The 14912-nt window shown below is 41.0% G+C and overlaps 2 protein-coding genes across 6 annotated transcripts in view; both read left to right on the top strand.

Moving 5' to 3' along the window:
* The window catches only part of ablim1a (actin binding LIM protein 1a), a 36187-nt gene extending 26194 nt beyond the window's left edge, over positions 1–9993 (top strand). For 2 of the 5 annotated variants that reach the window (XM_061086704.1, XM_061086703.1), the window contains exons 13-22: positions 1230–1334; positions 2451–2498; positions 5358–5443; positions 5666–5789; positions 5996–6057; positions 7158–7218; positions 7462–7469; positions 7984–8058; positions 9103–9183; positions 9400–9993. In XM_061086704.1, the coding sequence (XP_060942687.1) occupies positions 1230–1334; positions 2451–2498; positions 5358–5443; positions 5666–5789; positions 5996–6057; positions 7158–7218; positions 7462–7469; positions 7984–8058; positions 9103–9183; positions 9400–9513 (764 nt within the window). In that variant the 3' untranslated portion in view covers positions 9514–9993. Of the gene's footprint in view, positions 1–371; positions 492–1229; positions 1335–2450; positions 2499–4519; positions 4655–5357; positions 5444–5665; positions 5790–5995; positions 6058–7157; positions 7219–7461; positions 7470–7983; positions 8059–9102; positions 9184–9399 lie in introns of all 5 variants that reach the window. The other 3 variants (XM_061086700.1, XM_061086701.1, XM_061086705.1) reach the window with 3 other exon arrangements.
* Positions 9994–11950: 1957 nt separating this feature from the next.
* Positions 11951–14497, top strand: LOC133021042 (probable E3 ubiquitin-protein ligase TRIML1). Its single transcript, XM_061087812.1, has 6 exons — positions 11951–11965; positions 12980–13075; positions 13224–13457; positions 13570–13616; positions 13695–13837; positions 13926–14497. The coding sequence occupies exons 1-6, from the start codon at positions 11951–11953 to the stop codon at positions 14495–14497; spliced, it is 1107 nt and encodes a 368-aa protein (XP_060943795.1).
* The last annotated feature ends 415 nt before the right edge of the window (positions 14498–14912 follow it).

Raw genomic sequence — 14912 nt, forward strand, 5'->3', positions numbered from 1 at the left:
ACTTTAAAAGAGAATTTCATCAAAATTGACTTTGGGTAGTTATGCTGTTGAATTTCTTTTTCTCTACTTTAGTTTCACTTGATGAACAATCCCTCCTTTCGCAGAATAAAAACCTTAAAGTCAATTTGCACTTTTCAGAACACATCTTTTTCTCAGTTTACGATTATTTTCGTTTAAAATATTATTGTTTCTCACTGCACATCTTGAATACACCTTAACTCTCACTCACTGCGTGTCTTTTATTTCCTTTTTTTCGACATTTGATCCCGCATATCTTCCCTCACCTTCTCACCCTCTATCTCCTCCCCCACATCGTCCCCCTCTGCTGCCTGCTCCTGGGGCTTTGTCCCCCTGTCACTCCCTCACTGCAGAGGCTCTGACAGGCATGCAGAAGCTCTGCTCCTCCCTGTGCAGTAACAGTGTGGGCTCCAGAAATAGTGACTCCCGCCCCACCTCCCCTTTCAGACACCACTTCCTCCCCCATAGCCAAGGTAAGGGCCCCACTCAACTCTTTGCCACCCACCCCTCAAGGCACAAATGTCATCTCCATCATCACCCCGGATGCCACCTCCCCCTCTATGCCCCATCGGCTGCTCTGGATCATCCTCATTTTTTCATTTCACTAGAACTGGTCAAACCCATGTCATTGGTAAACCCATCCACCCAAGGCACTCACTTCACCTCTGACAACGCTAAAGACAGTCGCTGTGTTTCTGTTTGAGGCTTTGCATGCACACAAGAGAATAATCCAAATCCAAAATCCAAGCTGACACTTCCCTGAATGTTGGATGTTGGAAGCCTTTTTTTGGTGCATTTTCTGAATCCCGACTCTAAATTCTAAGGCATAGATAAAAACGTCAGGTTTTGTAATATAAATTTTACTTTGCATGCTTGGAAATATTCATTTCTTAACTTTTATTCAACTGTGAACTCATATTATACAACAGCTGAACCGACTTTATACTTCATGGCTAATAACACATCTTCCAAAGCATTTAATCTGGCTATTTAAAACTCTGCCGCATTGATCCGCTCTCCTACCTCCATCCTCCACATAGAGCTCAGCTCCATTAGCTGCATTTATCAGAACCAACCAGAATTCTGTCTCCCATCCGCTCAAAGTGACGTCGGCTGGTCCCGTTGGTCCCTGTGTGTTGCAACGTTCATACTGTGGTTCCCCTCTATTATCCCGCCTGCTTATGTTCTGTTCTTGGTTGTTCTCACTGGAGGCACTGACCCGCCAAGTGGCCGGAGCTCCCCACTCCCGCTCAGGCCCGACAGCCGGCCGATCACTCCGCCTCTCTCTCTGACCCCTAAACATTTCCACCTCCCAGGTAGGAGCTGGAGCGCACCCTGTCACTGCTCTCCCCCTCTATCTGTCTATCTATCTATCTATCTATCTATCTATCTATCTATCTATCTATCTATCTATCTATCTATCTATCTATCTATCTATCTATCTATCTATCTATCTATCTATCTATCTATCTATCTATCTATCTATCTATCTATCTATCTATCTATCTATCTATCTATCTATCTATCTATCTATCTATCTATCTATCTATCTATCTATCTATCTATCTATCTATCTATCTATCTATCTATCTATCTATCTATCTATCTATCTATATATCTGTCTGTCTGTCTGTCTGTCTGTCTGTCTGTCTGTCTGTCTGTCTGTCTGTCTGTCTGTCTGTCTGTCTGTCTGTCTGTCTGTCTGTCTATCTATCTATCTATCTATCTATCTATCTATCTATCTATCTATCTATCTATCTATCTATCTATCTATCTATCTATCTATCTATCTATCTATCTATCTATCTATCTATCTATCTATCTATCTATCTATCTATCTATCTATCTATCTATCTATCTATCTATCTATCTATCTATCTATCTATCTATCTATCTCTCTGTCTATCTATCTCTCTGTCTCTCTGTCTGTCTGTCTGTCTGTCTGTCTGTCTGTCTGTCTGTCTGTCTGTCTGTCTGTCTGTCTGTCTGTCTGTCTGTCTGTCTGTCTGTCTGTCTGTCTGTCTGTCTGTCTGTCTGTCTGTCTGTCTGTCTGTCTGTCTGTCTGTCTGTCTGTCTGTCTGTCTGTCTGTCTGTCTGTCTGTCTGTCTGTCTGTCTGTCTGTCTGTCTGTCTGTCTGTCTGTCTGTCTGTCTGTCTGTCTGTCTGTCTGTCTGTCTGTCTCTCTCTCTCTCTCTCTCTCTCTCTCTCTCTCTCTCTCTCTCTCTCTCTCTCTCTCTCTCTCTGTCTCTCTCATTATACTTTGTTTGGGATTGCTTCCCCCCCTTTACTGTCACGACTATACAGCTCTATCACAAGGAGAGGGTGCCAGTTAATGTAATCCCAATGCATCATGGTTTGCTTTACATTTTTTAATATAGCTACACTCTGTATAATCACTAAATGTCTTTTCTGTTTATATGTTAATGTTTTCAGATCAGGGGATCAACATCTACAGAAAACCACCCATTTACAAACAACATGGTAACTTTCCTTATTATTATTTAAATTCATAGTATATATTGTATCTGTAACAACTGAAAAGAAAAATGTCTGTCTCTGAGCCCTACTCCAGAGTCATACTCCTGGTGATGTGATTCCCCACTAGGGTTAAAAAAAAAAACAAGAAGCTAAAAGTAAAGGATAAATGTTTCAAATTGTTTGCAATAATTGATGGATAAATCTTGGAAATAGTTGAAAGTAATGGATAAAAGGTGTAAACAGTTTCATATGAAAATATATTTGGTAGTACTGTACATTGTGAGCGTGGAGGGGTTTGTGGCTATCTGACAGACCTGTGGGGGAACCTCAGAAAACCAACTTTGGGAACCACTTGGTGATAGATTTTGGTTCTTAAGTGAACGTGCTTTTGTTAATCACCTGAAACTGTGTTTTCATTTAACCATGCAGTCACCCCCGTGTCAGTGTGTGAGCACTGTTTGAAGTCTGTCTCCACTCCTCCTCTGTCTGACCTGGAGCTTGTTTTACACTGCACTCTGTCCATCTCAACAAGTCACAGGAGTAATGTCCCAACAAGCCCTTTGTTAAAACGAGATAATGTAACTTTTGCTTAAGTCCCTTGGGTTGGGTGTTATTATCTTGTTGTTTGAAATGTAGTAAAGCAGAACATTTTTCGAAATCTCTGTAAAATTAAAGATGGGCTGCATTCGACCCCAAGCATCTGATAATCAGGCCAAACTATCAGTCAAACCATTCCACTCCAGCATCCTTCCCCCCAAAAGCAGCCGACCGAGATAAATGGACCAGACAACACACTTCTTCAAGTAGTTAATCTCTCAGTGTCTGTCCTGTCTCATGATTTCTTGCTGCCTGTCTATCCGTTGCTTAAAGTGTGTCTCGTAGTATGTCTTGTCTGCCTGGACATCTTCACCTCTCTGACTGAAGAAGGACTATTATCCCTTCAAAATGTTAACTATATAACAAGCAATGAAACAACCCAGTGACAACAATGAATCCTGTATTTTCCTGCCTCAGTACCATGTGTGAAACTTACTACAGATGTGACACCTGGCAATAATATGAGAACTGAAAAGACATGTATGTTACTTTACATTGATAACTGTAAATATGTAAACCGAATATACAGGAAACATCAAGGTAGTGTAATAAAACAATGTCTCGACACAGCAGGTTATCTGACAGTATAATGTGAGGTAGACTAGCCAGGGCAGTACGACAACTTACACCAATATTCAATGATAAATCTGTGCTTTTGCACATGTGTGTAATAATTCGTGAAATCTCATAAGAACACTCACAAGAACACTATCTCCAGTCACCTGTCAGGGGCTCTGCTTCCTGCTCTGCTTGACCTGTAGCCTTTGTCAAAGGTGATGCAACCATGTCTACAAAATTAACAGAACTGATAAGAGGCAACAGCCGATTGTTAACCTGCAGCTAAGCAGGCGTTTAATTACAAGATGAATGCACACAGAAAATATAATTACCTTTATGGGAGGGCTGTTCTGAGATGTAAGGAGAGATATCGCTTCCACTTTAGTATCATTCTAATTTGTGCCTATTTTTAGCCTTAACTCGTGAAGAGCTGTTTGCCGTGCTTATGACACGCCACTGCAAGAAAGGCTTCAGCAGCACATCTGATATTTCTTCTAAAATCTACGTTTCATCAGGAGTTGTTTATAGCTGGATTTGAAAAAACATGGTAACGGCGTGAGAAGATTTTACTTGTGTAGAATATACGGCAGCTAGGGTATGACCTGATGTCAGCAAAAACATCCTTAAAACCACACTGACTCTCACCCAAAGACAGTTCTTAACCATTTGTTTGAGAACATTCGAGTTTAGGGCTCTATCTAATATCCAGTGACTTGTTAGGAAAGACGTGTTTTACAGTGTAGAAGCCTTTTCTTTGAAACCCAGATGAACCAAGACTAAGATTGTTCTCTGATGTTAACTGCTGGTTTGACACTGTGATCACTGACACTGATAGTTCAGTTCCCATGATTACCAACCTATAGATACAGCTGCCGTAGCCCTTGAAAGCAAGTCGGCTGATGACATCATCAGATCCGCCACCTTCCCCGCGGCCCATGCTCCCTCTCTGGATGACAGCTCGCGGAGTGAGGGCGTCCGTTGGCCCTACTCTCTCACTGTGTTAGGTACAGTAAGCTCCCGATGCTTGCAGCGGTTCAACAGACACCTAGCTCTCCTTGTTCCAGCTGCCCCCCCGAAAGCTTAAATGCATCCCTGCTTCTCTCAGGCGTCACCGTAACCTGCTTTTCAGTTTTGCTTGCACTAAAGCGGTCGTGTTGTTTGGTTTCTGTTGCAGCCATATCATTTTCTGCTTGAGGTAGCATCAGCTCCCCTACTCTATGCTCACCTGCTGCTCATGACAGGTGCTCTAGCTGTACGCAACAGTGCCACAAATGACTAGGACAGAGATAACTGAGACGGACTTCAAACTGACCTTTGTGTGTCTGTCTTACATTGTGCTGTTCTGTGTATTTGACATCCGGTAGAATGTCGACATGACCTATGGAGTTTAAACATCCGTCATGTCAGTGCAGCCAAATATTCCAATAAGTCCTTATGTTTGTCTGTCTCGTCAACTCTGTCTCACATTTGTGTTCTATCGTCCACCTGCTGTGTGTGTTCCTCACTGCTCTATAGAGCCCAATGAAGCAGCTGAAGCTTTCTGTCATTCTCTAAATTTGATCTGTCAATGAAGCATTTTATTCTTTTTGTACTACACAAGTACATTTGACGCATGGTTTAACACTAGAGAGATGTGTGTGTGTGTGTCTGTGTGTGTGTGTGTATGTGTTGTCTGTAACTTTCTGGGCTTGTGTACAGCACCCATAGGTTCAGAAGGGAGGCCACGATCCAGAGAAGACGAGGAAGAAGAGGCCTTGAAAAGAAAGCAGCTCCAGGAGGAACATCTCACCAAGGTCAGTAATAAAACAGCAACCAAAGCTTATTATTGTAGTTGCAGTATATTCCAAATGAATCATAAACCTTCTGGAAACTATATGTACGAGTGGTAGTGCATATTTGGATATCATGTAACTGAGATGAATGCATGCTTTGTACTCTTAATGTTTATTTTATAGACTGATGCTTATGTGTGTATGAACTGAAAATTAATCAAACGCATGTGTGTGTCTGTTTAGATTCAGTCCGGTTTAGGAAAGCTCATTCTGAAGGAGGAGAAGGAAAAAGAACAGATCAGGGAGCGTCACGCACGTAGTCTCTCCGCTCAGCGCTACGACCCTAAACAGAGCAACTGTGACGCAGGTACGAAGCAGCTTCATCAGCTGATACGCTCCTGAGTTGTCAGCAATGTACAGGAACACAGGAACTGTGCACCTACGTGTTTACATCCTATTTTGAGATGTCTGGTCTGGATCATTGAATAGCAAATTTATAACAAAATTAATTTGCTGTAAATGTTTATGTGCCTCATTGGATCAACATCAATTTCAACAATGTTTATGTTTCAGATCCAACTTCACCAACAAAAACTAACTCTTTGCCGGGCTATGGAAGGAATGGGCTACACCGGGTGAGACCTCACTCAGATTTACAATACACTCATATGATATACTCTATATTCACATTCAACAAGATTGCTACTGTTTATGGAAAACACACATGAAGTAATTAAAAAACGTTGATATTTAATAGAAATTGTTTTTTAATTTCACTATTTCTTTGCCATAGTGCCAGAACCACAAATTCTGTCCATTTTTTATAGACTGTTATGAAATTTAAAGGAGAATTACAGATTTTTTTAACATTGTCCCTGTGTTTATATATGTGGTTGTGTAAATTAATGGTACTTACAAAAACTGTTGAAATCAGTCCAGTTGTTCATCTTTGCCAGCAGCCGTGACACGACGGCAGTGGCTACAATGTGATCTTATGGGGCAACTGGGACAGTCCATGAAATGTCCACTGAAAAAAACTTTAACACCAATTAAAGTCTCAAATTGTTATTATGGGTCTTTGCTACATTGAGTCTTGCAACATTACACACGTTTCGCTCAATGGAAAGTCTCGCTAAGACTTGGGTTGTTGCAGGAAGATGGAGGCGGCAACGTGAGTAAGAGTTAGAGAGAGAAGTTTGGACTTTACTTAGAAAAACTATGATAGATGCATCATTTTCTGATGTGGACAATGTGGATGAAGCTTTGTCTTCCTTGGTCGTCGCTACCTTTTTGAAACCGGGGTATACGAACGGAGAGCTCCCACAAAATGAAGAGCAAACAAGGGGAGAGGCAACAAGCAGATGAGGGACAATGAGTCCTCTCATTGACCGAGATACGTGTAATTATGTTTTTAATCTTAGCAAAGACCCGGAATAACAATTTCATGATTTTATTCGTGAATAAATAAATTTGAGTGGACATTTTGTTGGATGTCGTAGTTGTCCCACAAGTTTACATTGTAGGCAGAGGCAGTCTAATGGAGCGATTCCAGAACTAGTAACCATTCATTTACATACTCACATTTATCAACATAGGGTTGAAAAATGCCAGGTTAAGGACCTAAAATACCCAGGTTGAGAAATACCTGAATTCTCTTTAAATATCATTCTGTTCTTCATCAACCAAATGTCCACAAGTCTGTGTTGATTGTGTATTTCTCCCTGTGCTTCGGCAGCCCCAGTCCACGGACTTCACCCAGTACAGCAGCTACAGCGACATGTATGGGGGAGGCCGAGGTGAGAGCTCACTACCCAAACATGGCCACCAAGCAAATCTCTTGCCAATTTCACCAGAGCTATTCAGCATCAGTACTCAGATATGGCTGTGTTCATAATAAATGGACGTGCATTTTGAAATATAAAAAATACTTTATAATTATTAACACAATGTATAGTCAGGGATAGCAGAAGGGGGGGGGGGGATTTGAAAGCAAAACCATTAACTGTGAGTCTCATTTTCTGTCCCATTTTGTCCTGCAGAGTTTCAGGTATGTCTCTCATCTGCTTTCTCACATGGCATGCTTCCTCCCCTTGCATCATATATTTGCTTGCTCCTGGGTTGCAAGAGATACTTTGCCCTGAATGCACACAGGCAACTCCTGCTACTTGCTTGCGTCACTGTTTGATAAATTGTCATCTACGGGGTTTGCGGTGCAGTGATTTACAAGTGCCCAAAACAAGCACTGCCCAGTAGCTGAACCAGTGAACTGTAAATGCAATGTACAACCATCGCCTCACGTCTTGTTCTGTGGTTTGTTATCCAGTGTTATGACTCAAGCTAAATGTCACATTTCAAACCATATATAGAGAAAAAAAAAACTACAGAGACATTCAGAAAACATTTTAACGACTGCCCATCTTTAATTAACTCATAAAATAGCATCAAAGCTACTTGCTCCATCCACTAAAAACTGTGCCTACTGTCATTAGTGGACATATTCATGCCATTAACTCTGCAGCCCCCTTCCACTATATTACATTTGTGTATGTTCTATTCTTTAGCACATTAAGGATGGCCGTGCAGCACTTGCAAGGATGGACAGGGGAGTATCTATGCCTAATATGTTGGAACCAAAAGCAAGTATCTTCTTCTTTTTGTACTGATAACAGCATTGTAATTCAAACAAAAAACATGTTGGACATTTTCATTATATCGCTGATTAAAAAGTGCCCTTTTAACTTGAAAATAATGATATATTCACAGCTCTTTTAGAGAAAGTCTTGACAATTTGACAAAGAGAAAAAGATTAATCCAAACGAACAGAGTGAAATATAATAATCAGCCAGTTGGATTTGCCCTCGTAGCGATAGGACGTTCGGGGAAGAAATAGGGAGATAATTAAAAACTGATTTCTTTTTACTGGAATTGAAAGGCTCACATTAGCTGGGTTCCTGATTGAGCATGCTGCTTCAGGAGCTGCCGAGTCACTCTGCAGCGCTTATAGCATGCTGGCTTCTCCATGCTCATCTGCACATAGCTTTGACTTACAGTGGCTGGATACTGTATGCAGCATACAGTGGAGAATCCAACGCCTAGATTGTCACCTGAACAACTCATATCACTATATACTGTGTAGTATATAAGGGAGTGTACACAAAACTGTGTGGATATGAGTTGGTCAGAGGCCTTGAAGAACTTCTACTTGCTTATTACTGAGCATTTCCACCAAAATGCTAACTCTAATTTATTCTTGTACGGATGGGATAAGCTATTTAGAAATGTAGAAAATGCACCAGGTCAATCATTCCTAAGTGGATTTGCTGAGTTTACAAAACTGATGTTGGTTCTTGTTTTAGTTTGCATAAAAAATACAGACTGTTACATATCTCGTTTTTTTGCCCTTACCTAATCTTTTGCACGTTTCTACACAATAAAAAAGTGTCCACACCATAAGACCCCGCATTTCCCTGACAACCTACAACAAAATCCAGCTCTCACTCCCAGTCAGCCTCCTGTCACATACCTGTTCTCCCACTCAGTGTTCCCTTCGTCACTGTCAGATTAACTAAAGTCTCCAAATTCTATAGTTGGGATTAATAAGAAATGATTTGTAAAGTTTTTGCAGCTTGACTCCAGCTTGTAGGTTTGACCTGTTCACTGACGAGTGTCTCCTTCTGAAGGTGTACCCCTATGAAATGCTCTTGATAACCAGTAGAGGGAGAGCTAAACTGCCCAGGGATGTGGACAGAACCAGACTGGAGGTATTAGTTTTTTCCACATGACACTGGATACTGGATTTCTCTGCTTTTGTGTAAAAAGCATGTGGCACAAAAATACAACTGTAGCGATGAATGTGCAGTATCCATTGCTTCTTGTCATTTTTGCAGTGACCCTCCTTTTTATGGCTTCCGTGCTAACCAAAATTACTCCCATCCCTTCCCCTCCTTTGTTTTCTCCACCTTTGTTCTCAACTCTAGCGCCACTTAGCGCCCGAAACGTTCTTTGACATCTTTGGAATGGAGATCCAGGAGTTTGACAGGCTTCCCCTGTGGAAACGCAACGACATGAAAAAGAAGGCCAAGCTCTTCTAGCACTCAGAGCAGCATGCATATACTGTACATTCATTCAGATAGCACACGACAAACTGTAATCTAGATGTAGGTTTTTGGTTTCTTTGCTTTTATTCTGTTTTTTTGTGTTGTTTTATCCTGACATAACCAAGGAAGCCATGAGATGGACTCTTTTTTTTTTGTTGCTCTGATGCTTCCTGAGACTGCGAGCTGAATGATTTGTCCAGTTAGATTTGCACAGGAAACAAGGAATGGGAAACTCTTCCATGTTCAAAAATGACAAAGAATGAGAGTGAATGATACATAGGTTCATGTTATTTGGTTTGACTGCGCTCGTGTTTTCTTCTTGCTTTTGCTTTGAGTGGAACTGCTCTCCTTTCTTTCTCGCTTGTTTATTTCCTACTCTTTGTTGCTGTTGATTCCTGTGGAACTTTGTAAGTACAGTAGAAACCTCATGACGCCATTACAAAATGTCCATGCTTGTATAGCTTGAACATGTGTCAGCTTTCCTTCGCTTGGGCTGAAACTGTTTTAGTCCAAAGTTTGCAAGAATCGGCTCAGTGAGTCTTTGAATTAATAAAACAATAAATAAAAGCCCCAGGGAAAGCAGAAGTCAGCTGACCCACCAACTGTTTTTTTCCGGATCTACATGGAATTAAATGATCCAAGCACCTCCACATTATCCGTCTCCTTCCCCTCCTGGCTACTGTACATGCAAAAACATTCACCCGACCCTGACAAAAAGAAAACGTCTCTCTTCTCAGGCTCTCATAAACACAGCCAGACACTTTCCCTTTACATGTATTGGAAGTACAAATCCTAATATATTTTATTGCCATACCCGACATACGGTAACATTCAAAAAGGTAAAACACAAAATGAAAGAAGCAACTGTATTTGAAGGTACTGTTTTATAACTGAAAAACCCACACTGCCATTTTGTTGTATTGAAATCTAAGCCAATAAAGCTTTTAATCACCACAAATCATATGATCCTCGGCTATACCAAAGGTACCACCGGCTCTGTTCTCCTCTGTGTTTTCTTCTCTGCATTTCACCACATTTGAACACACAGTGATGTGACTCAGGGGGAGAGGTAAAGGAGAGGTAGTCTGAGGACTTGTTGACTTTCAAGGGAGCAATCAGATGGTGGAGTCTTTTGACCCTCCATACAAACACTGACTAATGGGGCCCCGGTGCAGAAACATGTTTTCACTCCTATAATTGTAGATTGTGCCTTGAAAGACCATACTCCACTTACAGGGATAACATGATAACTGACCATTTTCCACAGCATACATAGCCACGGTTTATTTAAATTAACTAAGCAACTCATGGTGAAATAATTAAAAAGCTACTTTAAATCATCACTCTCTGTTTCCACTTATCTCCATGTGTTAATGCAGTTGTAAACAATATTAACCTCTTCCCCGGATTGATGCATTCACATGCAAGAAGATAAAAGATTTGGCTCACAGGTCCAAGTCTTGCATAGTTTTGTACTATTCCCCCCAAAAAATACTATTTATCCCCTTGTTTTGTTAGCAGTGCTACAAAGGAGCTAACTCTCAGTAAAAACATCCACAGTTTAAGCACTATACCACTACCAGTCAGAACCAGGATTAATAGTTGTCTGCATCAAAATCAGTGCAGCTGAAATCATGCCAAAACATGGGGCCTACGTTACCCATAATGCAACATAAACCAACTTCTGGTTGGTGGTTCCGATGTGTTTTGCTAGTAGTGGTAAATGTAGCCTTGAGCTGTTTACTCTACACACCAAGACTTATTTCTCATATTCCAACTAGCATTTCATCAAATCCTAATTGACTCTGACTTTGTGAAGCTCCTGTTAGAAGGCACAAAATAATGCTTACACCTCTCATGGTGTGGATTACATCTTATTACCTCAAGCTTATGTAATGTTTTTCCAATTTTAATTTCCACATACGGTGAAATGAACTGACCAATGGCTCCAAGAATGGCAGGACAATTTAATAGTATCTTCCCGACACATTATAAGACATATAAAATACTTTAATCTGTATTATAATTTGTGTCTTTTTTCTCTACAAAAAGAAAAATGTATAAATCAGGTAAGAATTCTTAAAATTGGATCAACCCTGTCTTCTTCCTATGAATAAGCAAATGCACTTAAAGAGTTGACGCAAGGTCTCTGCTACTCCACTGAGAAACCCACTGGCAGTGCATGTGCGCTGAAAGTTGCAACACATCAATCTTCTATAACTTGCATGATGTGATGTCACAGAATCATCAAATGCATGCACATGTAAAACTGACCGTGAGAATAGAGAGTGCTGTGGAAAAATGGTCAACAGTGGTGGAAGGCCTGGTAACATTTATAGTGACAATAAAGGAAAATAAACACCAGAATGGTTCCTAAAGAAATACAAAAATATAATTAAGTTGTAAGTTGTCTCTTTAATTCAAATCAAACATGTCAAAGTACCAGGTCATACATCACTGCATGTTTCTGGGAGCTGCAGTTTGACCTTAATCAACCACAAGGGAAATTAGAGTGGAACAATGACACTTTATTAAAATACATCCTGTGATTTTTAGTGTAAATGTTTGTAAGATGCAATACAATACTTACCGAGTTAGTAACAACTGAGCACTTTAAAGAGGAGGAGAAATAACAAAAGGCAACAAATATAAAACAAATGTTCTTTTGTCAAATGTACATCTATTGAAGTTAAATAATGTCACATAAGGAGAAAAACTAGAACGAAGTTAGAGAATAATAAAACATAGTTAATCATAAATGTTTAATCTGCAACTATTATTTTAGTTCTTTTAAATCACACATTAAGATTATGGTATGTGGGCTGTATTATAATAGTGGCTGGTCCCCTCTTTAAAAAAAACAAGCATAATTACATAATAAGAAAAAGGTTAGTGACACAATTTTTTATCAAACTTTACTGTACCTAGACAGTACTAGTACACAGACAGTATAGTTTATTTCCCCTCTCCTTCAAAATGTACAGTCGCTACTCCCATGCTCCCCCGTTATCATGTGTCTTATTCCAAGTGTCTCTAAGTAGGATTTTTGTGGTTTTTACTGTGGCCACAGAATTACTTTGTAAATCCTGGATTGTACAATAAAGTCTTTACTGATTTTCAACTTTTACAATACATGTCCCAACTCTGCACTGTGCCGGTGATGTAATGGCTTTGATGGAAAAGAAATTCAGCTTGCGAGGGTGAAATCCTTCTGCACTGTATTATGACATGAAACCTAACCATCAAAATAAAGGAAATATAACTTTTTATAAAACTTCAAAACAAGACCGAAGACAAGATGGTAGTTACACTCCTGTGGGAGAAACTCCTCCTTATCTGCATTAGGTCTCATAATAAACTGCTGCTGTTGCTGCTCCTCATCCCTGAGAGCCTGACTGTAGATCCACCTCACTGCTGTTGAACGGACCTGTGCTGAATGTGTGTCCAACCCTTTCTACAGGAGACATTAGAAAAGCATCAGGAGGGTTTAAAGAGGCAAAGAGAAGCAGTGAAATACAGACTGAAGAAGCTGGCAGCCCGACAATCAGAAATCACTGTGAGTGCACACTCGTCTGGCCTGAAATTTTACCACAACATGGAATCTTCTTTTCACCTTTGTTATCCTGCAACAAAAACACTGACACTATGATTACACCTGTGGGGAGAAAGTATAATAAACTAATAAATGCATATCCCTGACTTAGAAAAAGTCCTCATCGATAAAGGAGAGTATCGTGAGGAAATATCAGGAGATCCAGGCCGTCCTGGACGAGGACCTGAGGATGACCCTGTCCCACCTGGAGATGGAGGAACGGGCTGTGGTCTCCGCTCTGGATGGACTGATGGAGAGGAACTGTTCTCTGATCCAGGATATAGAGCAGGACCTGGCCAGACTCACTCTGGCACTGGACCAGACCCTCACACCGCCTGATGTAATGGTGATTAAACTGTTACAAAACCCTATGGATCAAATCTGATTAACATTCTCGTGTGTGGGAATTAAAAGTGTAATAATAATGTTTGAATCTTGATTTTTCTGCTTTTCCTCAGTCTTTCTTTTCATACGCTGAGCAGCCGAACATGCCAACAGAAGACAGGTACGAACTCAAATCATTATTAATAACAAAAAAGGCTCAAGAGTGAAGCCAATGCTGGTGTTTGTCTTCTTCCTCCAGAGTGATGGACCTGCTGAGCACGACAGACCCGAGCAGCGTGAACCTGGACGAGGCAAAAGCCGAACAGATACTCAGCCTCACCAACAACATGCTTCTGCTAATCCGCTCGCAGACGCCTATAATGAAGAAACTCATCAAGAGCTGTCAGTTAACCTATTTCTATAGTGCTTATACTGGACCTCTTCAGTGTGTTGCCTTTTCTGCATAAAAATCTAAAACTTGTGTCTCCAGATTCCAGTGAGGTGTGTCTGGATCCAGAGACGGCCCACCCAAAGCTCATCATCTCCCACCAAGGTGACAGTGCCAGCTACACAAACACCTGGCAGGAGCTTCCAGACCTCCCTGGACGCTTCGACACCACCCTCAATGTCATCAGCTTGCAAGCTTTCAGCTTCGGCCGCCATTACTGGGAGATCGACGTGACTGGGAAAACTTACTGGGAGCTGGGCATCACCTACCCAACCATCCCTCGCAAGGGCACCACAGAGGACTGCTGGCTGGGCCGGGGCGGCGATTCCTGGTGCGTGGAGTTCTTTGATGGGGAGTACACAGCCTGGCACGGAGGAGTGCCCCGTCAGCTGACTTTCACCAAACGCTTCTGTCGGGTTGGTGTCATGTGTAGCGTACCCGCAGGACTGGTGACGTTTCTTGAGGCGGACAAGATGGCGCCGCTGTTCTCGTTCTGTGCGGGAACCTTCTCAGACTGCCTCCACCTGGCACTGTGTCCTGGACATGACCACAATGGCACCAATGCAAATCCTATTGTAATATGCAGTGCTCTGTCTCCCACCAGTGATCTCTGATGAGACCTTTTAATCACGTTTAATTACTACACATTCATTCCAGTGTGTGTCTTAAGCTTTCATATTAACAGAAATATTCACAGTATTTTTTAAAAAGGAGTAATTTATCCTTAGACGCACCTGCTGTGAGTGTGTGGATCCAAAGTCTATATTCAAACAAACAATGGACTCTTTGCAAATATGCTCTCTGAGCTTGTGGGTTCATTCTAAAGTGCAGGCTTCACCAATTTGCTCAAAACTCAGTTGAATGAATTTCAAAAAGAAAAAAAATATATATAAATTTCGAAGGTGGCTAAGACAGTGATATTGATTTTCATGTCCGTATTTATTAAAAGTGATTAGAAATCGCTTTTTTTACTTGGTATTATTGTAATTATTTCAAAAAATAACCAGGCAATAGCACAGCTAAAATCAA

Source organism: Limanda limanda, chromosome 15 (assembly GCF_963576545.1).
Source record: "Limanda limanda chromosome 15, fLimLim1.1, whole genome shotgun sequence".
Taxonomy (NCBI): Eukaryota; Metazoa; Chordata; class Actinopteri; order Pleuronectiformes; family Pleuronectidae; genus Limanda; species Limanda limanda.